Source organism: Phocoena sinus, chromosome 7 (genome assembly GCF_008692025.1).
Source record: "Phocoena sinus isolate mPhoSin1 chromosome 7, mPhoSin1.pri, whole genome shotgun sequence".
NCBI lineage: Eukaryota > Metazoa > Chordata > Mammalia > Artiodactyla > Phocoenidae > Phocoena > Phocoena sinus.
The window spans coordinates 69,008,444-69,035,533 of NC_045769.1; the positions used below are offsets into that span (position 1 = coordinate 69,008,444).

Sequence of the window (27,090 nt, forward strand, 5' to 3'; positions counted from 1 at the left end):
GGTGCAGATACGGGCATAAGATAAAATGAAAGTACCCACAAATATGTATAAGGTGTAATTTTAGCATTGTTATTTAGAAAGTATCTGTTAAACATTCTCTACCACTGAGTAGTTTAGACAAAACTTATACTTCCACTTAGCATTTGTTAATGGTTTTTAGTTAATATGGTTTTGTTAATTATATGAGAACCTATGTTTTTCCTAAAAGTAGTGAATAAAATACAATCTTCCAAGCCATGCATGAAAATCAACCCTATAACAGTATCATTATAATTCATGCTTTTTCCTCTTTTTTTTTCATCTATTGGCATACAGAGTTTATATGGGTAGAAAATGAATATTAAGTATATACACTAATTACCCCACTTAGGTATTGTTGGTAGTTACTATTTTTAAGATAAAATCTTATCCCTCGCTTTAAGTTTTCCTAAAATCTGGGAAACCCTAAATTGTATAGAAACAAATAAGTAGTATTTGTTTCTTCCAGTAAGTAGGTGGTTTGATTTCCCAGAGGGCAGGTGGTGAGAGCAGGGAGGAAGTGAGGCAAGACTTTGTGGGAATTATCTGAGCCTTAAAGAAATTTAGAAGGTTTGGAAGTTAAATAAGGTTCAAGTTGGTTCTTATTGTGAACATCTAAACTGTTTTGCCCTTCCTTGGTGAAGTGCCATAAAGTCAGGTGTGAATAGCCTGTGAAATGGGCTTTTCTTGTGCAGCAAGCTTCAGCCAAATGGTGATCTCATTTAAACACATATGGCAGCAGCCTGTTTTGTTGGAAAAGTTTTGTGTGTAAACCTGAGAGCTGATTAAATGGAAATAATTCCTAAATTGTATCTGAATTATGGGATAATTCTTAATTTTCTTTAACTATATTAAGGCTTTGTTTCATAGTCTTAATTAGTAAAGCTTTGAGATTTGAGAGACATTTACATACATTCATAAAAGAATATATTTCAATTTAATATGTTAAAATCTTTTAAATATTAGTAAATACATACAGAATAAGATTATAAAATCTAACTAGAAGAGCATCAAAATAAAGACAAAGAGTTGAGTATGCATGAATAATGAGTAATTGATCACTCATTACAGAAATGACTACATATACAACTAAGGTTGGCATTTTCAATTAAGAAAACAAAAAAAAGCAAAAATGAATGTTCATGGGAGTTTTTTTAAGTGAATAATTCATATTGGGGTTTCTATTTTATAAAATGAGCACATGCTTATAGAAATACAGATAATAGCTATAGTAATGATAAGTAATATATATTAAATGACTTGTATACCCCAGAGGCCTTATATCATTGCATTAATTCTCACAACCCCTTTATGAGGTAGCTATTATAATTACTTAACATTTTAAAAATGAGGAAACTGATTCTCACAAAGGTTGACTTTTAGGCAAATCACACAGCTAGTAGGTGGCAAAGCTGGGATTCAATTCCAGGTCTCTTTGACCTAATAATTTAAAACCTACTATGGAGTAGGAAAAAAGAAAATAATAATAACCTACAATACTACCACTCTGATATAGATACATATATAGCCAGACCTACATACAAATCTCTATAAATTCAGTAGTAAATGGTATTTATTATTCTTTTAACTTAACAGTAAGTTTTCTTATGGCTCTCCTTATTCCCATATATCAAGTATCTAGTGGGAAGTATAATTTAGAAAAACTTTATCAAATCAAGATATTCCAATTCTTTTTTTTTTTTTGCGGTACGCGGGCCTCTCACTGTTGTGGCCTCTCCCGTTGCGGAGCGCAGGCTCAGCGACCATGGCTCACGGGCCCAGCCGCTCCGCGGCATGTGGGATCTTCCCGGTCCAGGGCACAAACCCATGTACCCTGCATCGACAGGCGGACTCGCAACCACTGTGCCACCAGGGAAGCCCAAGATATTCCAATTCTTGATTGAAAAGCCTCTACTCTTTGGGAACACATAAACATCTATTGGAGGAGATAAGATTGCTGATTTTTTTTCTTTCTCACAGACAGTAATAAGTACAGACCTTTTGTGTTAAAACATAAGCTGGTTTCTTGTTTGGTCCATTTTATGGATCTGCATCCATTAATGATGTTCTTACCAGTTTGAATAAAGACAGTCTAGAAATAGCACGTAACTATATAAATCATCAGGTTTGAGTTTCTTGGCCTTGAGCATGGACTGTCTCTCCCGGATCTCGGCTACAATAGGTCCTGAACTCATACCCTCCACAAAACCTCGAAAGAATGTTGGGTTTTTACTACACATTAAATGTTGCTGCTTGGGTGTTTAGAAGAATAAACAATTTCAGCACCACAAGATTGAACTCCTTATGCTTAAAACATCTGATAACTTCTCAAGCCAGGTTCTTGCCACAAATTGTTGATGAACCTGAACTGTTCAAGCTCAGTGTGATAGTTACGATGGTGCACTGATTCTTGGTCATGGCCCACAGAAGTCCAGTTGAAGTCTGGCTAGAACCCTTGCCAGAACACTCAGGATCTAGGAGATGCTAAAATTCAGAGAAAGGACATGAGGAGTTTGAACATATTTATATGTGTTTTGAAGAAAGAGCATTTTTTGCTTTCAAAACAAATTTCAGCAGTATAACACTGATGCTTGTGATGTTATTTTATGAGAGAACAGCCACACCAACCATTTATACTTTAAAAAAGTATGTAGATTTATTTTGTCTTAACACTTGGATTTTCCCCTTAAAGAAACACCTAAAAATTTATAGCATGAGTGAAAATCTAGAAAACTGGAGGGGAAAGCATTATTGTACCAAAGTTTTCTTAAATTGCATTAGATTTTCTTTCATCACTAGTAAAGTTTTCTCTATCATAATCCAATGAAATCAAAGCATTTCTGACACAAACACTAATTAATAAATGAGTACAACTATATAATATTTTACTGGACTGTATACTTTCCCAAGAAAATTAGCAGACAGTGGTAGGAAAAGTCAGAGGCCTCAGCCTAAATTCTACTTCCCCCACTGAAGCTTGAGGACCAGCAAGACAGCAGTCTACTTTATTTCCCCCAATTGTAAAGTAGGTACAATTTGCTAATTTTTACCAATGTTATAAGGGATATGAGAAACAAACTTGTCACTTTTGTGATCAAGGAGAAGGATGGTAGCACCCTTCTTACTGGGCTCAAATGTTTGTGAGAATAAAGTGAGCAAAAAATAATGATAATAATTCTCTCCATTGATTTCACCACAAAATCACCATATCATGAATAACCCCAAAACTATGAAAGTGAATCCATGAAGGAGTTGATCTCTTCTTTCCCTCATCTGGCCTAAACACCAGTCCAATGTTTTGAAAAGGGAAACTGAAAAATTAGCCATTGATGGGCTATGGTTATAAATGTATAGAATATTTAGATAAATGAAAACATTTGGTTCTCTTTCTTAATTTTTCAGGTTTTATTAGAACATTCTATTTCACATTTGCTATCACTTCAGAGAAGAAATAAATATGGCAAGACAGGGATATGGAAGCTTCCAGTTTGGAAAACTAATAATTTCACTAATTGACCTTGTAAGCCCCTTTCAAATCACTCTCCCCAGACAGGACTTCAATGTGAGTGGAACATGTATATTCAGTGCCCCTTGTTCTGATAGAAATAGCCTCTCCCTGAAGAATGGGGAGAGAAAAGGGGCAGAAGCCACCTTCTATGGGTTTATATAATTGTGTTTTCTGACCAACATAAAATCACTGAATGATTTCTTCCCCTGTTCCTAAGTTCATCCCACATATTCCCTTTAGAAATCCTTAAATCAGGATTTTACTTTTTTCACCTACTTTAGAAAAGGTATCACTTTCATTTTTTTGGGAAATCAAGTAAACTTGATGCTTAGTATCAGTCATCTACTCTTCTGTAATAGAACATGTCCAACCAAAATATATGCATGAGATGCTTTCCTGTATGAAACAGAGACTCAGATACACAAATTCCATTGAAAACTAATAACATCTGTCATAAAAAAGGACAGATCAAAACAGGTATCCAGATAAACACATCTGCCTTTTTCTGAATTATTGTCACTATCAATGCCATTATCTATTGTTCTTCTGCACTATCTTCATTTCTTCTGTATTAATAGATACCTTATAATTTAACCTGCCATTTGCACTAAAAACAAAAAAAAATATCCAGAATTAGAAGGGAGACTGTCAGTTTGATCACCAAGTCTTATGATGTATGCCACTAGAAATTCTCATTAATTCTTTTTTATAATTATTAAATGTTATCACAATGACTGTGACATATATAAAGAGTATATAGTTTACTGAGTGTAACTAACTGGGTTTAGCCTTGTGTTATTTCTGTTCTTTTTTCTGGACTTACTGACTTTTAAGAAGGGGAAGAATATGGGAAATAAATGTAGTGAGGCTGTTTTTACACACCATATTATTTCAGAAAATTAATCTTTTAATAGAAAATACCACATCAGGGCTTCCCTGGTGGCGCAGTGGTTGGGAGTCCGCCTGCCGATGCAGGGTGCACGAGTTCGTGCCCCAGTCCAGGAAGATCCCACATGCCGTGGAGCGGCTGGGCCCGTGAGCCGTGGCCACTGGGCCTGCGCATCCGGAGCCTGTGCTCCGTTAACAATTTCATCAGGTACCAAAGTCCCACTACAAATTCAAGGCATCCTATTTGTGACAGATGAGTTTCTCATCTTTTCAATGTGGATTCCATCCTCCTTCTCCTACAGGTGGTAAAATTTACAGTGAGCAATTGCTGCCTTAAGCCAGGATGTGTATAAGTCAAGCGAAGAGTCAAAAATAGGACACAAATCTCCTGACCCCTAACCTCCTCCTCTATCCGCAGCACTGATTCTTCTCCCTGCTCCATGGTGGCAATAGTGGGCATAGCCAGATGCCAAGGTTTTGTTCCTTCTGTCATCAAGAAATAAATTTCACAGTTAAGGGAGCTCAGCCGGTCACTGATTGCAAAGCACTTTGAAAATGGAAAACCAAATACAGTGTAAGTGCTAGGTGCTGCTATTATTCAGAAGGTAAGAGACTGAGTGCAGAGCTATCATTATGATCATTTGGACCTGGGATACAGAAGAATTTGGGAAGAGAGGCAGAAGGGGCCATAGGTAATATGACTGAGCAACAAGAAGAAATTTCACTAAGAAAATTTAACATATTTTCTGAGGCATGAAACCCTGAAATAATAACTGGGAGCTTTGATTATATTAACAGATTAGTAGCATTCTGATTCCTAAACATTTACAGGGAATAACAGAGCAATGATGAACATATAGAAAGTTTATTTTTCCCATGTCACTCTACAAATAAGAAACACACTTCTGAGGGGAGAAATGCAGTAATCCTTAAAACAGAAACTTTGGTGAAATAACTGGCAAATAGTGTAATGAATGACTCATAGTACTTAAAATGAGACATTTAAACAAATTCCTCCAAATTTCTCCCAATGAACATGGAAGCTCTTATTTAGGGAAAATTGATACTACTATAGCATAGTCATAAGTAAAGTTTCAGACGGCCAGCTTTATCACCCTTAGCAAAGAGCTAAGGCAAGTCAAAAGTGACAAGTCATTTTCATCTTAATCTCTCAACTTTTGTTTATATTACTCCCTTTCAAACATGACCTCCCTCTTTTATTCCATCTACCTAACTTTGCTCCAATTTGAAAGCCCAACCAAAACCCCCAAATCCTCAATGAAGTCTTCACTGATCAGTTTAGTTCACACTAAAGGCTCCCTTTGATTTGCTGGTGGTAGGCAGTGCCTAACATTGAAATCTTTTTCAGCTTTTTAAAATAATTTTTAAATATATAAAAAAAGGAAATGAACAGTTCAGTAACTACCCATATATTCACCACCCAAATTTAACAACTGACGTATTTTCTGTATCATTTATTTTTGGCTAAGCTTTTTCAAAATAATTTGTAGACGTAACAATACTTTAAGTACATCAGCATACACCTCCTAAAAGCAAATATATTCTGCATAGTCATGGCACCATTTTCATACTTATGAAAATTAAAAATGATTCTATTATCTAAAATCAAGTCTATACTAAAATTTGTGCAATTTCTACAAATAATGTACTGGTTTTGTTGAACTGGAGGATCCAATTAATATTCATGCTTTATATTAGGCATTTGGTTGTTATGGGTCTTTAGCCTTTCCTTTTTCTTTTTTGGTCGAGAAATGTTTATTCACTTTTAAAATTCTTTTTGAAGGTACTCAACCAAGGATGTTTAATAATAAAAATAATTTTTAAAATTGGTAAAGCTCTAGAAAAATGTCAAAAGAGGTAGACACATTTACTAATATCAGCAATGAAAGAGAAAGCATCTTTAAAGACCCTTCAGATATTATCAGGATAATGAGAATATTACAAAAAAATGTATGCCATAAATTCAACCATGTAGCTGAAATGAACCAATTTCTCAAAAGATACAAACTACCGAAGTTCATACAAAAAGAAACAGATAACCTGAAAATATATACGGATTAATGAAATTTATGATAGTTAAAATCCTTCCAAGAAAGTAAATTCTAAGCCTTAATAATACCACTAGAAAATTCTACCGAACATTTTAGAAAGAAATAATGTTAATTCCACACAAACTCTTCTAGTACATAGAAGAGAAAGAAGTACTTCCCAATGTACTTTATGAGGACAGCATAATCCTGAGAAAGGCATTACAATAAAAGAAAACTGCAAACTAATATCATTCATGAACATAGACACATACTCAAAAAATTAGCAAACCGAACCCAGCATTATATCAAAAATATATTAGTACTTACAACACATTGAATGTAAAACATTGTAATACCTCAATTAAATGACTAAGATTGTCAGACTTGTTTTAAAAAATAAAAAATATATATGCCTCTTATAAAAAAGACATCTTAAATAATACATGACACAGAAATTGTGAAAGAAAAATGATGGAAAAAGAAACACCATGTAAACACTATCCAAAATAAAGCTGGTGTTTTTATATTAGTAGCAACAAATTAGGCAACATGTATTACCATAAAACAAGAGCAAAATCACATAATAAAAAGGTCAATCCACCAGAAGATATAAAAATTCTAAATTTTACTGCACCAGTGTTATGGGTTCAAAATACGTAACTAAAAAGAAAAAGAGACAAATCCATAATTACAGTGGGGGCTTTAACTCTTTGTTTTTAATAACTAGATGAAGCAGAAGAAAAATCAGAAAAGATATAAATGATCTAAACAAAACAGTATAAAAAGTTGCCCTTATTTTCATATATAAAACACTGCAGACAATAATAAAGAACACACATTCTTAGCAAATGGCCATATTTGCTGAGATATTAGCTCATAAAGCAAGTCTCAAATATTTTTAAAAACTGAATGCATTCATGGGATGTTTCTGACAACAGTGAAATTAAGTCAGTGAAATTATCAAAACGAAGAAGAAATACAACAAGAAACACACATACGCATCATTTGGAAATAAACCACAGGCCAAAAAAACAATTAAAGACACAAGAGGAATTGGAAAATATTTAGACCTGAATGATAATGAAGATAGTATCTATCAAAATTTGTGGACTGTAACTAAAACAGTGCTTAGAGAAAAATTTTACAGTCTTAAACGCATATAAAACCAAAGATTGAAACTCTACAATCAAAATATCCATCTTTGGAAGTTTAGAATTTTTTAAAAAACAGCAAATTAAACCCAAAACAAGTTAAATGAAGGAAATAATTAAGATGAGGGCAGAGACTAATGAAATTTAAAAAATAAGCATTCAAAATACAAAATTAAAAGCATGTTCTCTACTTTCAAAAAACTAATAAAAAGTAGGCACTCTCTAACAGGACTGTTCAACAATTATTGTTAATAGTAGAAATTAAAACATACCACTGTAGATCCCACAAGTACTAAAAAGATAAAAATTAGGTTTTATGAACAACTTTATACCACTAATAAAAAGGATTAAATCCTAGGAAAAAAACAAGCTAATATAACCAACACAGTAAGAAACAGAATCTATAATTTTAAATCTTCCTAAAAAAGAAATCTATCTCTAGGACCAAAATCTTAAAATACCTGTCTCACACAAACTCTTCCAGAATAAACTTTCCAAAGTTTTATGAGTTGAATAAAATCTTTATAAAAATAATTGACAAAGACATTCAAGGAAAGAAAACTATAGGAAAATGTCTCTAGTAAACATAGATGAAAAATCTTAAAATAGTAGCAACTTAATGCTGCATTATATTGAGTGGATAAGACAACACAATGAAGTGTGATGATTCTAGGAATGTAAGGTTGGTCTAATATTGAAATTCAATCTGTAATTTACTACAATAGCAGAATAAAGATGAAAAAATCATATAATATTCTCAAGAGAAGTAGAATATACCTTTCATAAAAGTCAACACCATTTTAACCCTTAGCAAACTAATCAAAAAAGGGAACCTCCTTATTCTGATAGTTTCAACAAACTTACATTCAAAGATGAAATATAGAAAGCTTCTCATCCTGAGATTCAAATTAAGACAAGAATACCACTATTATCCCTTCTATACAACATTCTTCTGGTGGTGCTAACCATTAAAATTAAGAATTACAAATAAATAAAATATGTTAACTTTGTACCATAAATCTCTCCTCAGATTGATTCATATATTCAACAAAAGCCCAGTAAAAATGCTAGCCGTTTTTTTTCTTGGGTTGGCATTTGACAAGCTGTTCCTGACTGTATACAGAAATGCAAAGGGCCAAGAAAAGACAAGATAATTTTGAGGAAGAAAAGCAAAGCTGGAGGACTTTCAAGACTTATTAAAGTTACAATAATCAGAGTGATGTTCAGCTAGGTAATATACCAGAGAAACATAATATAGAATTAGAAACAGACGCACATTTATATAGTCACTTCAATCATAATAAAGATTACACTGCAGTACAATAGGGAAAGATTAGTCTTTTCAATAAATTGTGTTGAGTCAAAGGAAAAATATGTATATTAATCCCCACCTCACACTATAATTCAAAACTGATTCAAGATAAACCATAAATCTAAATGTGGATGATAAAGCAATGAAACTTCTAGAACAATCAGAGGGAAGTATCTTCATATTCTTGGAATAAGCAAGAATTTCTTAACAAGACCCAAAAGCCCTAACGATAAAGGAAAATGTTATAAATTGGGCCACATTAAGAATTTGTGTTCATTAAGAGACTGTTAAAAGGATGGAAAATATAAGCCATGGATTGAGAAAAGGTATCAATAGAAAAACATACTTTACAAAAGACTCATGTCCAAAATATACAAAAAACACCTAAAAATCAGTGAAAAGATGGAAAAAGCCATGGAAAAATGAGCAAAAAGTGAATAGGTACAACACAATAGAACAATATGGTCAATATGAGAAATGCAATCACAATGAGATACCACTACTTACGTACCAGAATATCTAAAATTCTTGTTGCTGGGGATGTAAAGCACTAGGAACTCTCATACACTGCTATTCTCATGGTCTTTGGAAAAGTGACAGAACCCATTAACACTGAACATATGTATATCCTATGACTCAACAATTCCAGTCCTAGATATATATAACCTCCCAGATATATGCATATGCAACCCGATGATGTTCATAGGGGCACTATTTGTAAATTCCAAAAAAGTATAGGCTAGGCATTGGGTATATTAACACAACCTATAGCAATAAGCAAGTTTGGACTATTGCTACATACAACAAAAAAACTGAATTCCACAACCTAATATAAAAATAACGTCAGACACACACTAATCTTTTATGGTGTGTGTCTATTCACATATCAGAATAGTGACTGAATTTGGAGAGGATAGTACTCTGGGAGTATGTGGCGGGGGGGTGCTTCTGTTATGCGGGTGATTTTCTATTTCATGATCTGGGTGATGGATACACAGTCATGTTCACCTTATGAGAATTCATTAAGCCATACCATTAGTATCTGTGTACATTTCTGTAAGTCTATTCCTTTACAAAGTTGATCCATAAAGTACAGAACTCTCCCAGCACCCTTAGGTCCCTGACCCTCTGTCCTTTGATCTACTGCCATACCTTCTGTGCAGATGGCCATCAATAAAGTAAGTCACTGGTCCAATGTGTGTGCTTGTTCCAGGTCTCTGAGTACTTCTGGAGATAATATTACAGTCCTTGCTCTCCAAGTCATCTTGGCCTCAGCTGGATTCTCAAGAATGCTCACAAAATCCTGTCCTCTCTCCAAACTGGCACTCTTTCTCTTTTTTTTTAATTTCAAATTATCACTACCTTAACGAATTCACCACTCTACCTCTGTCTTCTTTGCTCATCAGCTGACATTGCTTCCTCTGCTTTCATAAAACAGAAGCACCATAGAGACCTCTGCACAACACACTCAAAACCAGGAAATTAAGCACAGAAATTGCACCTCTGATAGCAGGAGATACCAGGCTGAGGAGAGCAAACAACCAGTGCATAACTCAAATTCCTCACTTATCAGGTAGTGTATGAGTCTTTCTTTGACTGTATGTGAGCAGCAAGATTCAGCGGGGATCCCACGATAATTTAAAGGACTTGGACAAACAGTCAGAAATAAACAACCTCTCCCTTTCCTCTTCTGCTCTCCCAGTCAAAAAACTTATTTACTTTCCTGCTAATCTTCTTCTTTCCCCCCCTAAAATCTTTTCTCCTTTGTAAGACAAATGCTCTACCTCTGCTTTAGACTCAAGATCCCTCTCAGGATCCAGGATTATCCTCTGCTAATGATTCCCTCTTTGCCTTTTATCTTCAATCTATCTCTTGTACAATATAAACAGCAAGTATGTTTATTCCACTCTCAAAAGGAAAAACTCTGCCTTTCTCTCAATAAAACCCTAGCTTTTATCACATGCCTGAGCTCCAAATCTTTTCATCCAATACCTACTAGATATGCTCAACTTGCATGTTATACAGGCACCTCAAACAGATCCATTAAGAATCCCTACAACATCTATGTTTACCTGCTCCATATAACAATATTCCCATTCTTCTGTGCAAGCTGGAAGATTGGAAGTCATCTGTGACTCTCTGCCCTATGCAACCAAAGTCATCAGGTCATGTCAATTCTACCTCCTAAAATCTCTTTCAAATACACCTGGTAAAGTTCATCTGCTAGTGATTTAATTTGGGTCTTGTTACCTTTAGAAACAATTCAATTGGGTTTAAAACAAATCTAGCTATACTCTGTTTATAATATGCAAAATGACTCACAAAGTTTGAAAGTAAAAAAAGAGCACAAATATTTAACAGTCTGTACTGTACTATACTTTTTTTTTTTTTTTTTTTTTTGTGGTACACAGGACTCCCACTGCTGTGGCCTCTCCCGTTGCGGAGCACAGGCTCTGGACGCGCAGGCTCAGCAGCCATGGCTTACGGGCCTAGCCGCTCCGCGGCATGTGGGATCTTCCCAGACCAGGGCACGAACCCGTGTCCCCTGCATCGGCAGGTGGACTCTCAGTCACTGCGCCACCAGGGAAGCCCTGTACTATACTTTTAATATGGTATATTTAATTGACATTGATCAACTGAAAACTATTACCTTCTATCCAAGGGCTCATAGAATGCTTATAAAAATGGATGAAATGTTAGTTCACAGGTTAAAAGAAAAATCCTCTATCATATTCAAAAATATAAAATTACATATGTCCCTTTGCACACATACAATAAAAAACAAAATAAGGCAAAATAAATTTTAAGTAACATTAACAAAAAATGTCTCATTATATAAATCTTCAGTCAGTGTCAATTAAAACTCTTTACTAGAGAATACTTTAAAATAATTAAAAGAAGAACACTACAAATCAAAACACAAGACAATGTAAAAGCAGTTAGAAGCAAATCTTAACAGCAACTATTTTCAGTGTTAAATGAGGAAGAAAAAAGAAAATTAATGAATGGGGCATTCAACTAAATAATAAACATAACATAAACCTGAAACAAACCTAAATAAAGCAATAATTAACACAAGTAAAAGCAGAATTTTTTTAAAGGCAGAAAATCAGAACAATTGGGGAAAAGAAATAAACTAACAAAAGTAGCAATAGCTTTCCTGTTTAACATAAATAACTATGTAAAATATAATGATGAGAAGACATCCCATTAATAATAGCATCCATAGACTCTAAATTATTAGGATAAACCTCACACAAATACAGAATATTCATGTTAAAAACAAACACTTGAGGGACATGGAAGGAGATATGAATCAAAGTTGTGGTATATTATGTTCTTGAAAGAAAAGTTTAGTATTATAATGATGTCAGTTATCTCTGTATTAGTTTTCTATTGCTGCTGTAATAGATTACCACAAAGTTTGTGGCTAAAAGAAACATAAGCGGATTCTCTCATAGTTCTGAATATCAGAAGTCCAAAGTGGGTCTTATTAGGTTAAAATCAAGGGCTGCTTTCCTTCTGAAGGCTCTAGAGGAGAATCCGTTTCCTTGCTTTATTCATCTTCTAGAGACCACCTGCTTGCCTTGACTTGTGACATCATCAAATCTTTCTTTTCGGGCTTCCCTGGTGGCGCAGTGGATGAGAGTCCGCCTGCCGATGCAGGAGACACGGGTTCGTGCCCCGGTCCGGGAAGATCCCACATGCCGCGGAGCGGCTAGGCCCGTGAGCCACGGCCGCTGAGCCTGCGTGTCCGGAGCCTCTGCTCCGCAACGGGAGAGGCCACAACAGTGAGAGGCCCAAGTACCGAAAAAAGAAAAAAAAAATCTTTCTTCTCTCTGTCTTCTGCTTCCATCATCTCTTTCTCTGCCTCTAACTCTCCTGCTTCCTCTTTCCCTTAAAAGGACCTTGTTATTATATTGGGCCCAATTTGGATATACTGATTTAGCTATTCTATACAACTCAACACTCTTTTAACTTGACAGAGTGATTCTAAAGTATAACTGAAAATTCAGATAAAACTAACTTTGAAATTTTATAAGAATAATAAAAGGACAGGACTTTCATTCCCAGATATGGTGCCCATATGGCACCATAATAATTAAGGCAATGTAGTAGTAGAAGAAGAATAGATGTATCTTGGAAGATAATTTTTTAAAATATATATATATGTAACTAGTACTATAATATATAATAAGAAGTGACATTGAAGATCTGAAGGGAAAGAGCTGATTATTCAGCAGATTACACTGGGAGAACAGGTTAATTATTTGGAAAAAAATGTTGGGACTAAAGTTAGATCTGTACTTCCCACCACACATCAAAATAAATTCAGGATGGATAATAGCCTTAAACAACAACAAAAAAATTAAACCATTAGGTTTGAAAGTAAAATATAAATGAATAGTTATCTTTTTCCTTTATTTCATCCCCTTTTTAAATGGGGAAGAAATAAAGGAAAAAAATCAATAGCTTTGACTACATAAACACATAGACACACAAACTTGCAAACATCAAAAAATGGCATAAACAGAAGTAAAAGAAATATAAAAATAATGGGAAAATATTTTTTTTCAATCATAAGACAAACATTTCAGACAGATAAAGAAAGAAAAAACAAAAATCCCATCAGAAAAATAGGCAAAGAAATTGTTATTACTTTGTTAACACTTGTTAAGTGGAGCACAGGGTGCCATCTGGTGAGTCACAATTTAACAAGAGACCAGGAGAGAAACTGAGTTACAAAAGTTTATTACTCCCGGTTCTTGGAGGAACCACCTTGAGGGGCCACATGGGGAAGTGAAGGTAGGATGTAGCCAGAGAGAGAGACACACACAATTTGGGGTACATACTTTTATTAGGGTCCGTGGGTGGAGTGCTTTGTGGTTCCTGGGCTAAGACCAGATTGGTCAATTCAAACAAAAAGAGTGAGTTTTGATAAGCCCCATGGTGGTCTTATCTAAAGGGCACACAAAGGGAAGGCCCTGGGAGGAAGGGGAGACTGTTGATCACAAGGGCTGTTGGGAAAGTCATATCAGTGACTTACATTTGCTTGTGACTCTGCAGTCAGCTATCTAGGGCACATGCTTGCATGAGGGACTAGTGTCAATTTCAGGTCCCTGCAGGCTGCTTGGCCAAACAAAATGGATGGCAAGGCAGCAACACCAAGGAGTAGCTTAGCTAAATTCTCAGCAGAAATATTAACTGGCAAAATGAAGGTGCAAATGATCAACAAATGCATTTTGAAAATAAACTATTCTGCTAATTAAAGAAATGCATATTAAAAATACCTATACAGTGCCATATTCCCCTACCAAATAAACAAAGGTTGTTTTTTTTTTTCTTATGGTATTATTCATTGTTTCCAATGAGGAGGAAGAAATAAACACTCATATGCCAATCTAGTATAGATATAAACTGGTACAAGGTTTCTGGAAGATATTTAAAGGTATTAAACATTACAGCTTTTTGTCCCTTTCCGGCGTTCAAGATGTCAAACCGAGGATGTGGTGGGTCCTCTGGTGCCAAATTCCAGATTTCCTTGGGTCTTCCAGTTGGAGCCATGATCAAATGTGCTGACAACACAGGAGCCAAAAATCTGTATATCATCTCTGTGAAGGAGATCAAGGGACGACTGAATAGACTTCCTGCTGCTGGTGTGGGTGACACGGTGATGGCCACAGTCAAGAACGGCAAACCAGAGCTCAGAAAGAAGGTACATCCAGCAGTGGTAATTCGACAACGAAAGTCATACTGGAGAAAAGATGGTGTGTTTCTTTATTTTGAAGATAACGCAGGGGTCATAGTAAACAATGAAGGTGAGATGAAAGGTTCTGCCATCACAGGACCAGTTGCAAAGGAATGTGCAGACTTGTGGCCCAGGATTGCATCCAATGCTGGCAGCATTGCATGATTCTTTGGTGTATTTGTAAAAGAAAAAAATACTAATAAAAATTATTTGCTCCATGTCACTCTTCTTGACACCACCTAACCCTTACCCGCTCTGTAAAATAAAACTACCCAGTGCAGAAAAAAAAAAATACATTTTTAACTCTCTAACGTGAACAGAAATACTTTTAAAGAAGTGTGTTGGGTCTTCCCTGGTGGCGCAGTGGTTGAGAGTCCGCCTGCCAATGCAGGGGACACGGGTTCGTGCCCCGGTCCAGGAAGATCCCACATGCCGCGGAGCGGCTGGGTCCGTGAGCCATGGCCGCTGAGCCTGCGCGTCCGGAGCCTGTGCTCCGCAATGGGAGAGGCCGCAACAGTGAGAGGCCCGCGTACCGCCAAAAAAAAAAAAAAAAAAAAAAAAAGAAGAGTGTTATTTATAACTGCAAAAACGAAATAATGGAACAACCAAAACTTCCATCAATAATGGATTGGCTAGGGCGAGAGAGAGTCATGGACATATACACACTAACAAACGTAGTAAGGTAGATAGCTGGGGGGAAGCAGCCGCAAGGCACAGGGATATTAGCTCGGTGCTTTGTGACAGCCTGGAAGTGTGGGATGGGGAGAGTGGGAGGGAGGGAGACGCAAGAGGGAAGACATATGGGAACATATGTATATGTATAGCTGATTCACTTTGTTATAAAGCAGAAACTAACACACCATTGTAAAGCAATTATACCCCAATAAAGATGTTTAAAAAAAAAAAAAAATAAATAATGGATTGGCTAAATAATGTTATGTTCACAGGAGTAAATATATGTGGTAATTAAAAATCACATTTTACAAGTATATATTTAAAGACGTGGAAAACTGTTCATTGAATATTAGGTGAAAAAGTATGTATATAACTTCCCAAATAATTTTTTAAAGTATATAAATACATTATATTTAAGATAAGGCTAAACAAGAAAATATTAAGAGTATTTTTCTCCAGATATTAAAGTTTTAGATTTTAATATTTTTAGTTTTTTTCTTTGTGACTTTCCCTATTTTCATTGTTAGGTTATACAATGAGTGTTAATTGTTTTTGTAATCACATCAAAACCAGTAGACTTTGTTTTCAAAACCATCTTAATAATAGAGCAAAAAGAATATATAAAAATTAGATTACCCCCAATCAAGTGTTAAATTTTTTAAACTAATTTTTCTGGCTTTTTCCCCTCTATCTGAAGTGATTCTACCTTAACGTTTAAATTGTTTAGATGCCTCTGGACCCATAATATCTTGAGAAGATCCACCTGGTGTAACCAACACAGATGCAATTTCATGCTTCCTATCAATGAAATTATTTTTTGATATATCTTAGGCAGGATTTGAGGTAAATGTCGCCAGCAAGAATGATAGCTTCAAGAATTTGAGACATTTTCCTATTTCATAACCCTTAGATATTATCACTGGACCCTGGAACAGTGCCATAACCATAATTGTTGTGGATGATAATATAGGCTCAGCTCAGCTCAGCTCCAAGAAGAAATTCTTTAAAATAGACAATAAATGAGAAGGAAAAGTCAGAAAGAGGATAGGGTACCAGTTGAGTTAATAGTGTCTAAACTTGTACTTAAGCCTTAGTCTGGCTTCTGATACTATATCAGACATAATTCCTCCTTGTGTTGTGCCTACATGGCTTCTCATGATTGCCCTGATTTTCCATAATAATTTCTTCCCCTATGTTTGCAATTTCACATTGATTTACTTTTCAACTATTTTCCCTTTTGAAATCTTTTCTATGCCCACTTACACAGTTATCTAAAGATGACTGGCCTAGTGTATTTAAGTTTTAAAGTTAAAATTAAAAATCCACTTTGTTTGCTTTTTCTTTATATTGCTCAGCCTACAAACACCTAATATTGAAGATTTTAAGATGCCTTCCAGTCAGTGTATAGCTCATCTGCATTAAGCAAGGGATCAACAACCTCGATGTGGCTTCCGTAAGAATGACATTCTCACAATTATGACAGGCAGTCAGAAAGTACTGTAGCACACCCAACAATAGATGCCATAAACGTGATATATAAGGGCAGGAATAAAACATTGATATATAAACAAGACTCTTACTTTGGATTATGAAATGAGAGTTTTCTAAGGAACAAATGTGGTTATCCTAGGAAAATAAATATTCTATCATGTGGTACTTAGTTGAAGTCATAATTCTCAGTCTTAATATCAGTTCCCATATTTTTCTCGTATCATCTTCTGAAATATCACCAGAAAACATTTTTACTTCATTGTCCTCCCAATTCCAGAGCTAAACTCTCAAACCTTTAGTAAAAGAGGCCTTTAAGAAACTTGACTTGGAGAACAGTCTCAGCCATTGGTGGCATTTACTGCAATATGAGATATTAAACTATTTAATAGGTCAGAAATATTTTTAAACTAAAAATATTCCTTTCTACCTTTCCTTTCTTTATCATTACCTCATCTGTTTCTAAATAGAATTTTAGGCTGGGTCCTGTAACCTCAGAGCCTTATACAAAAAGCTATAATTTGTATATGTAACAAAGAACTTTGAGGTTATTGATAAATTGGAACATGATCTAGTTATTTAGAAAGTTTTCCTAATATGCTTGTTTATTTAGAAAGTTTTCCTAATATGCTTGTATGTTTGTTCTTTAAATTCTCCTAATAGTATCTCAATGGTCTGGTCAGTTCAGTCAGTTCTATTGACCAATTTAGTCATTGCCAGTCAATTTAATCTGAATAGTGCATTTGTGTGAATAGACAGGACATAGTCAAATGTAAATTTGGATGTCATCAGCTAATTTGATCTGGGAACAGAGTAAACAATTACCATTAGTGTGAAGTTTGGGATCTGATTTCCGTAGCCAGACTTTCTATATTGGTCAGGGTAAAATAATTGCCAAGTCCTGTGTTTTTTGCTGTGTTGATCTGTTATATAGACACAAGGGATTTCACTTAGCTTATTCATTCTTCCTCTCTTCACTTCTAGCACATTACGGTTTAAATTGCATCCAACCTTTTGCACATTTGTTCTGACTTCTTTACGTTGTAACTACAATACAGCACATTTGAGGTCAAATCTGTACATTCTAATTACACAGAACCAAAAGCAGACAGGCCCCTGTGCACTTGTGAACCAAATACAGCCAAATGTTTCCATTTGTGAGCCCAAGATTACTGGGGAATTTCAAATATTTCTGTATTTCTCAATGACAAAAAGGGCATGCTTTCAGCATTAAGGCAAAAGCAGTCTTTTTTCAATTTATAAAGCGTGTAATAAAAAAATGTTTCTTTGTATGTGCTTGCTCAGACTCTGGTTTTAAGAATTTCTTACAATGTTTTCAGTAGAAATGTTGTAGCTTTTGTTCCTTGAAATCTAAGAGATGAAACTGACTAGCAATAAAAATTAAACTGACCATTCCAATTCCACTGACCAAACTAAAAGAAATTTGAAGATGTACAGAAAAGAAGAAAAGAGTGTTAAAAAAATACATTTGCATTTTAAAAGTACATTTTCATCTTCTAAATCTTATTGAAAACAAGGCAATAAAATTTACATGACATAAACATATATGTGGTCAGGTATTTAGGAATAAAAACAAGCCTGGCACTGATTTATGGAATTCTTTGTGCTTTGACGTGACTAAGGGTGAAAGGTTTCTTTTGCTAAAAATAATGACACCCATACCTAAGAAAGCATCTGGATGCATGCCATTCTTGGAACTATAAGACTTTGCTAAAAATCAGGCCTGTGACCCTAGTAACCAATCAGTCAGTCCATAATAAGTTTCTCTTTTTCTTCACATTTTATGACTTTTCTTAGTCATAGTCCTCTTTTTGAACACTGAGTGTTGGTATATGAAGAAGCTCTTTCATATGTGATGTTCTACATTATAGAACTGGATAGACATTTATGACATAATCTTACTTCTATATAAAGATGCATTTTTTTCCTGCTGTTAAATGAGTAACTTGAGGTGTATGTGTCAGAGTGTGTGTGTGAATATGTGTTGTCATTGGCAAAAGAGTTAACTTTTCTGGACCTAAGTTTCTCATCTAAAAATATTCTGTATGATTTCAAGGTTCTCCTCTTCTAGTGTGAGTATGTGAGTGGGAGTGGTTGACGGTGGTGTAGGGAAAAGGAATATAAGGTGTGTATTTTTCACACGTCAATTTTATAGTACTTATAATGTATACAGGTTAAGTAAAGTAGTATTTAATTGCATATTTAAGGCACAAAATAAATTAAAAAGTAGATAAAGAACATCAGGCAGCAGGCTTCAAATGCTAAGTATTTCCTACCTCTTTGTTTTCTAGTGAAATTTTGTTCTGAAACTTCATTAGTGAATTTTTGTCCTAGCCATATATTCAAACTCTAAATTTGTTGTCCAATTAAATAAATAAATGGTAAATGAATACAACATAAGAAAAAAGAAGTTGTGGAAGGCCGGGATAGTTTTCCTGATTTTAGAGATTACAGAGGAAATAAGCAATTTGGGGACTGGCTTTTTTCAGGTGAACTTAAAATAGACAAACTAGGATCTCTGGCATTGTTATCCAACATGGAAAAAGGATAAGTTATTGGTAATAAGCTTTTTTGGGCTACGCTGTGTGGCTTGCGGGATCTTAGTTCCCCAACCAGAGATTGAACCTGAGCCCTGGCCGTGAAAGCATGGAGTCCTAACCACTGGACCACCAGGGAATTCCTGGTAATGAGCTTTAAATGCTCTTTCTTCTTATTTTTTATTTTCTAAATTTAAATCTTTATGTTTTAGCATACATAGTAAGAAACATAAATATAATATGCTGTTTGAGTAAGTATAATACCTTATGGTTATCTTAATGACAAATTTTGTCACTAAACCTTGATATAAGAGTTTACATATAGAATTTTATTTACATATTTCTCTCATACATTCATATACTCTTGAGCAAAGAATAGCTGTCTTGGGCATAAAGAGGCCATCTTTTTTTTTTTTTTTTTTTCTTGGCAACAATGCCCCTTCTAAAAGGATATATTACCAAGCAGGAAAGGAGACACAGGATACTTACGTGGCAAGATAAAACAAATGAACAGTGATCCCAGTTCACTCTCTTACCATTCATGTATCTATTAGTTGTGCATCACCAGCTACATACACAGCATTTTCTTTACAATCCAGTGTCTGGCATGTTGTAGGTCCTCAATGCATTCACTTAACAACATGAATTTTACTGAGCACTTATTATACTCTAGGCTCTGGTCCAAGTGCTGGGAATACAGCAGTGAACACAACAGGAAAATTATACCTGCTATAGTGAGTTTAACTGTGGCCTCCAAAAGATAAGTTCATTCTGAACCTCAGAAGGTAAACTTATTTGGCATAAGGGTCTTTGAAGACGTAATTAAGGTAAGGATCTCAAGGTGAGATTAGGATGAGTTCTAAATCCAATAATTTTATAAGACAGAAAAGGAGAAGATACAGATAGAAGAAGGCCATGTGAAGACAAAGGCAAAGACTGGAGTCATGAAGCCCCAAACCAAGGAATGCCTTAATAAAACAGCAGGAAAATCATCTCGGGCACTCTTAGAGACTGCACATTGTTAGTGCAATAAATCTATCAAAGCAGACTATGAATACAGTGGGGGTTTTTTTGGACCCTCAATATACTATTGTCTAATCTTGAACTAAGAGTCACCTAAAACCCCAAAGTCAAAAGATTTTTGACTAGATATGTTGTTATGTGGCCATATCTTCCACTTCCAGTGCTAAGTGTTATAGTTTGCAGTCAGTTGTTCTAGCTTTCCAAGATCTTCACAGACCATAATTTTGATATGAAAAAATACTTACCGTCATCTTCAAAGTTTTTGCCTAGAAATTTAGCAAGTATGCAAATTATGTTCATATCTCATTCACTGGTAAATCAAAGCCCAGTACAGGAAGTTATAGAATACCATTTTCAACCTTACTCTATGTTGACACTCCCTCATTAATCATTAAATTTTGAGTGCAGTCATTTAAACCATTGTAAGTCTTCATATGTTATTTTAAAATCCTATTTTCCACAGGAATATCATAGGACTTTGTCACCTGCTAATTTAAATCTAGGTATATGACATTTATAATACTTCTTTGACTTACAGGTTTAATAAACTTTTTGAAAGAAAACTGATTTGACATAGCTTGAATTTCATTCTTAAAACCACTCTGTCTGTCTTCTAATGATTACTACTTCTTACAGATAAGTACTTCTGTCTAAAAATTTACAAAACATATATTTGATCAACTGAAGTAGGAGTTTTCTCAGGAATGTCAGTGTGCTTTTTTTCTTTACCTAACATTTTGTCAAGATTTTTCTAAATAGTATTTTCTCTTATGTAGTTTTCTGGCATGTTTTAATTTGCACCAACATTAAGCAGTATGTATTTAACAAGCTTATCTGCAAGTCATTTCAATACCTTGGAATATAACTCTATAACATGTATTCTAGAAAGTGAAAAAGTTTGTTATCTATAAAAACAAAAATTTTAGTTAATTTTTACTCTGAAATAAGTAAAGAGGGGCAACCCATCTGAAAGAATACATAAAATTTTGGCAGAAAAAATACTGTTGTACCAAACTGCAGGGATATACTACAAGAAGAAACAAAATTAGTTCCACAAGAGAATTATGCACTTTAACTGCAAGTTACAGGACTTCCCTGGTGGCGCAGTGGTTAAAAATCTGCCTGCCAATGCAGGGGACACAGGTTTTAGCCCTGATCTGGGAAGATCCCACGTGCTGCAGAGCAACTAAGCCCATGTGCCACAACTACTGAGCCTGCGTACCACAACTACTGAAGCCCACATGCCACAACTACTGAAGCCTGTGCACCTAGAGCCTGTGCTCCGCAACAAGAGAAGCCGCTGCAATGAAAAGCCCGCGCACCACAACGAACCATAGGCCCCGCTCGCCTCAACTACAGAAAGCCCATGTGCAGCTACAAAGACCCGATGCAGCCATAAATAAATAAATAAATATTTTTAAATGCAAGTTACTAAAGGAGATTCCGGCAAATTCTGCATATTACTTCAAATGTGCTTTGCTGTCAGGAGGAAGGGTAGAGGTTCAGGCTACTGCTGGGAGAAACAAGGACTGTGATACTTGTAAAGATATAACATTTTAAAGGTTTTATACTAGGCTGAAAGAGATATTTTCCTCTGACCAGATGAGAGTTCAAGGGGATAAATTTTAGAGGAAAGGGCCCATGTGGGAAAGAAGGAGACAAATTTTCTGAAAGCTGCATTTGCAGCTGTGGACCTACAGCTATGTGGCATGTGTATGTACAAGTGTGTGTGTGTGAGGAGCCTGTGTATATGTATCTTGCAGGAAGTAGGGTGGGACAATATACATATGTCTCATCATTATGTCTCATTGAACAGAAGTCCACGGACTTCAATTTTGTTTGTTTTCCACTTTAATTGCACCTCTTACCAGTTTGCTCCAAAGTAAAGATGCCATCTTGGAATGAAGGGAATTACTTGTAGTGGTCAGAGCATGCCATGAAAAAACAAAGGGCAAACATTTTATGAAAGAGATTGGGTAGGGAATTCCCTGGCAGTCCAGTGGTTAGGATTCCGTGCTTCCACTGCAGGGGGCGTGGGTTTGACCCCTGGTTGGGGAACTAAGAAAAAATAAGTAAACAAAGCAACTTGGTAGAACCACATAACACATCAGGAATATGATTAGAACACACAGCAAAAGTGTCACAAGTAGTGGCTACTACAACAGAAGTTGTAATAAACACAGATAATAGGCATACATTTCCACTTTCTCCATCCCATTATAAATGACTAGAAAGCCATATATGTATGGTTTTATAAAATTTTATAGTTCATAAAATATGACAAGGAGAAAAAAATCAATAAACAGACCCCAAATAACCAAAATGATAGAATTACCAGACCACATCCTACAAAAAGCTCCTATAAACCTTGTAAATATTTTCAAGGATGTGAAGAACAACGTAAAAAAACACTGAGAAGAGGAATGAAAGATATATGGAACCTCTAAATGTAAAAACTCAATATCTGAATCAAAAAATACAATGGATGGGATTAAGAGTACATTTCACGCTGCAGAAGAAGAGGTCGGTGAACTTGAAGACACAGAAACAGAACTATCCAAAGAGAAGGACAAAGAGGAAGCCTTATAAAAAACTAAATAGAGCATAAGTAAGCTGTGTGATATGTGTAACTGGAGTACAAAAAAAAGTGGGGGGACAGGGATGGAGCTCAAAAACCACTGAAGATATAACAGGTAAAAGTTTTTTCAAATTTGTTGACTACTAAAAGCTTACAGATCTAATTTTCTCAATCAACCCCAAGCAAAATAAGTAAGCAGATTACAGATGATAGATTAGATAGATAATAGGTAGGTAGACACACACACACACACACACACCAATGCACATTAGAATCAAATTTATGAAAACTGGTCATTAAAGAGAAAATCTTGAAAGCAGCCAGAGGAAAATGCATGTTACATAAAAAATAAAAATAAGAATGACAGCATATTTCTTAATGGGAAATATACAGGCAAGAAGATAACAGAATGATATAAAATTCTAGATACACTAGAATGATAGAATGATGTTAAAGTTTTGGAAGGAGAAAAAACTGCCAACTTAGAGTTCTATGCCCAATGAAAACAACTCTCAAAAATGAAGGAAAAATTATGATTTTTTTTCTAGGCAAACAGAAGCTGAGAGATTCACTGCCAGCAGAACTGCCTTACCAAAAATGATATAAAAAAAAAAAAAAGAATACTTCAGGCAGAAATATAATAAATGATACTAGGCAAAAATTTGGAAGTGACAAATATATGGGTACACATAGAAGAATTTTTCTCAAGTTTTAATTTCTTCCAAAGATATCTGATGCCTAAAGCAGTGATAATAACAATGTATCTTGGAGTTTATAATGTTTGAGGAAATAAAATGAAGGACAATAGCACAAAAGAGGGGATGCAGAAACTGAACAATAGTATAATGAGCTTCATCCACTATATGTAAAGTAGTATAATATTATTTAAATGTAGATTGTGATAAGTTAAACTCCAGAGAAACTAAAAAATCCAAGTAGAATAACTAACAAGCCAATACTAGAGATTAAAAAAAGGAATAATAAAAAAAGTACTCAGATTCAATGCAATCCCTATCAAATTACCAATGGCATTTTTCACAGAACTAGAACAAGAAATTTTACAATTTGTATGGAAACACAAAATATCCCGAATAGCCAAAGCAATCTTGAGAAAGAAAAACAGAGCTGGAGGTATCAGTCTCCCTGATATCAGACTATACTACAAAGCAGTAATCAAGACAGTATGGTACTGGCACAAAAGCAGAAATATAAATCAATATTTCTGCTTCATAGAAAGCCCAGATTTCTGCAGGATAGAAAGCCCAGAGATAAACCCATGCACATATGGTCACCTTATCTTTGAGAAAGGAAGCAAGAATACACAATGGAGAAAAAGAGAGCCTCTTCAATAAGTGGTGCTGGGAAAACTGGACAGCTACATGTAAAACAATGAAATTAAACACTCCCTAACACCATACACAAAAATAAACTCAAAATGGATTAAACACCTAAATGTAAGGCCAGACACTATAAAACTCTTAGAGGAAAACACAGGCAGAACACTATGACATAAATCACAGCAAGATCTTTTTTTGTTGTTAACATCTTTATTGGAGTATAATTGCTTTACAAAGGTGCGTTAGTTTCTGCTTTATAACAGTGAATCAGCTATACACATTCATATATCCCCATATCTCCTCCCTCTTGCATCTCCCTCACACCCTCCCTATCCCACCCCTCTAGGTCGTCACAAAGCACGGAGCTGATCTCCCTGTGCTATGCGGCTGCTTCCCACTAGCTATCGGTTTTACATTTGGTAGTGTATATATGTCAATGTTACTCTCTCACTTCGTCACAGCTTACCCTTCCCCCTCCCCGTGTCCTCAAGTCCATTCTCTATGTCTGCATCTTTATTCCTGTCCTGCCCCTAGGTTCATCAGAACCATTTTTTTTAAATTTTAGATTCCACATATATGCGTTAGCATAAGGTATTTGTTTTTCTCTCTCTGACTTACTTCACTCTGTATGACAGACTCTAGGTCCATCCACCTCACTACAAATAACTTAATTTTGTTTCTTTTTATGGCTGAGTAATATTCCGTTGTATATATGTGCCACATCTTCTTTATCCATTCATCTGTTGATGGACACTTAGGTTGCTTCCATGTCCTGGCTATTGTAAAGAGAGCTGCAATGAACATTGTGGTACATGACTCTTTTTGAATTATGGTTTTCTCAGGGTATATGGCCAGTAGTGGGATTGCTGGGTCATATGGTAGTTCTGTTTTTAGTTTTTTAAGGAATCTCCATACTGTTCTCCATAGTGGCTGTATCAATTTACATTCCCACCAACAGTGCAGGAGGATTCCCTTTTCTCCACACCCTCTCCAGCATTTATTGTTTGTAGATTTTTTTATATTGGCCATTCTGACTGGTGTAAGGTGATATCTCACTGTAGTTTTGATTTGCATTTCTCTAATGATTAGTGATGTTGAGAATGCTTTCATGTGTTTGTTGGCAATATGTATATCTTCTTTGGAGAAATGTCTATTTAGGTCTTCTGCCCATTTTTGGATTGGGTTGTTTGTTTTTTTCATATTGAGCTGCATGAGCTGCTTGTATATTTTGGAGATGAATCCTTTGTCAGTTGCTTTGTTTGCAAATATTTTCTCCCATTATGAAGGTTGTCTTTTCATCTTGTTTATGGTTTCCTTTGCTGTGCAAAAGCTTTTCAGTTTCATTAGGTCCCATTTGTTTATTTTTGTTTTTATTTCCATTACTCTAGGAGGTGGGTCAAAAAAGATCTTGCTGTAGCAAATGAAGCATTTGGTAGTATGCAGATGTAGGGACTTGAGGCATTTGGTAGATGCAGATGTAGGGACTTGAGGACACAGGGCAGGAAGGGTAAGCTGGGACGAAGTGAGAGAGAGGCACTGACATATATACACTACCAAATGTAAAATAGATAGCTAGTGGGAAGCTGCTGCATAGCACAGGGAGATCAATTCCATGGTTTGTGATGACCTAGAGGGGTGGGATAGGGAGGGTGGGAGGGCGGCTCAATAGGGAAGAGATATATGTATACGTATAGCTGATTCACTTTGTTGTACAGCAAAAACTAAAACAATATTGTAAAGCAATTACACTCCAATAAAAATGTGAAAAAAATAAAGTACTAAATCCAAAAGAAGTCAAGATAGGAGGAACAAAGGAATAAAGAACAGATGAGAAAAGTGGAAAACAAATGGTTAGACAATAAATTTAAACTTAAATCATACCAATAATTATATAAATTGTAAATGGTCTAACCACTAAAATTAAAAGGCAGAAATTGTCAGATTGGGTTTTTTAAAAAATCAAGATCCTACTATGCATTGAATATTACCTTAATGAATAATCAAACTAAACAAAGTTCACAGACTTTGTTACTCTGGCATTCTTGATATTTCCTCAGGTTACTGTATGAAGAAATAAACCCTCAAGTTAAAATACAAGAATGGAAAAGAAGAAGTAGGTTTAAACTGTTGTTAAAGACAGAGGAGAAAACAATATTTGCTCTCTAATTTGTTTAGTAAATAATTATTCTGCATGGACATATGTCTATTCAATGAGGGGAATAGAGAAAATTTCAAAAAAGAAAACATAATTTGAGGTTTATAAAAATGTGCAAGTAAACAGAATAATATAATATGCTAAAGACAAGTATAGAGATTTTTAAAAATTTTTTATGGAAACAATATTCATATAGAGAAGTATACATTTGAGGTAATCTTTAATCATTTATCATGTGAAACTGACAATTTTTATAGGCAGAAACTACTTTCATGCTAAAGAAATTAAATAATATATAAACTTATGAAATGATAGATGGACTCTGAGCTGATAAAAAAATATGTTAGAAGGAAAATAAAGTTCAGGAACTAATGTCAAAGTTTAAGAAAACGATTTCTGGTTTCCAGTTCCACATGTTAAGGGGTTTGGAAGCACTCTGCCCTAATAAGTAAAAAGCTCAGCAGACTGAAAAATTAACAACTATTCTTGGATCCAAAAGAGAGGGGAAAGACCCAGGGAAAACTACTTCCTCCAAGACTGGAGAGACAGGCGAGTACAGGGAGTCAGGGTTTACCTGAGCGGAGACACACAGTGGAAAT

At 35.1% G+C, this 27,090-nt stretch overlaps 1 protein-coding gene across 1 annotated transcript; it reads left to right on the forward strand.

Annotated features, from left to right (window-relative positions):
- Nucleotides 1-14,419: 14,419 nt before the first annotated feature.
- LOC116756814 (60S ribosomal protein L23-like) lies at nt 14,420-14,894 on the forward strand. Its single transcript, XM_032637785.1, has one exon. It carries the CDS (start codon nt 14,420-14,422, stop codon nt 14,840-14,842), a length of 423 nt encoding a protein of 140 aa, XP_032493676.1. The 3' UTR covers nt 14,843-14,894.
- Nucleotides 14,895-27,090: the final 12,196 nt, after the last annotated feature.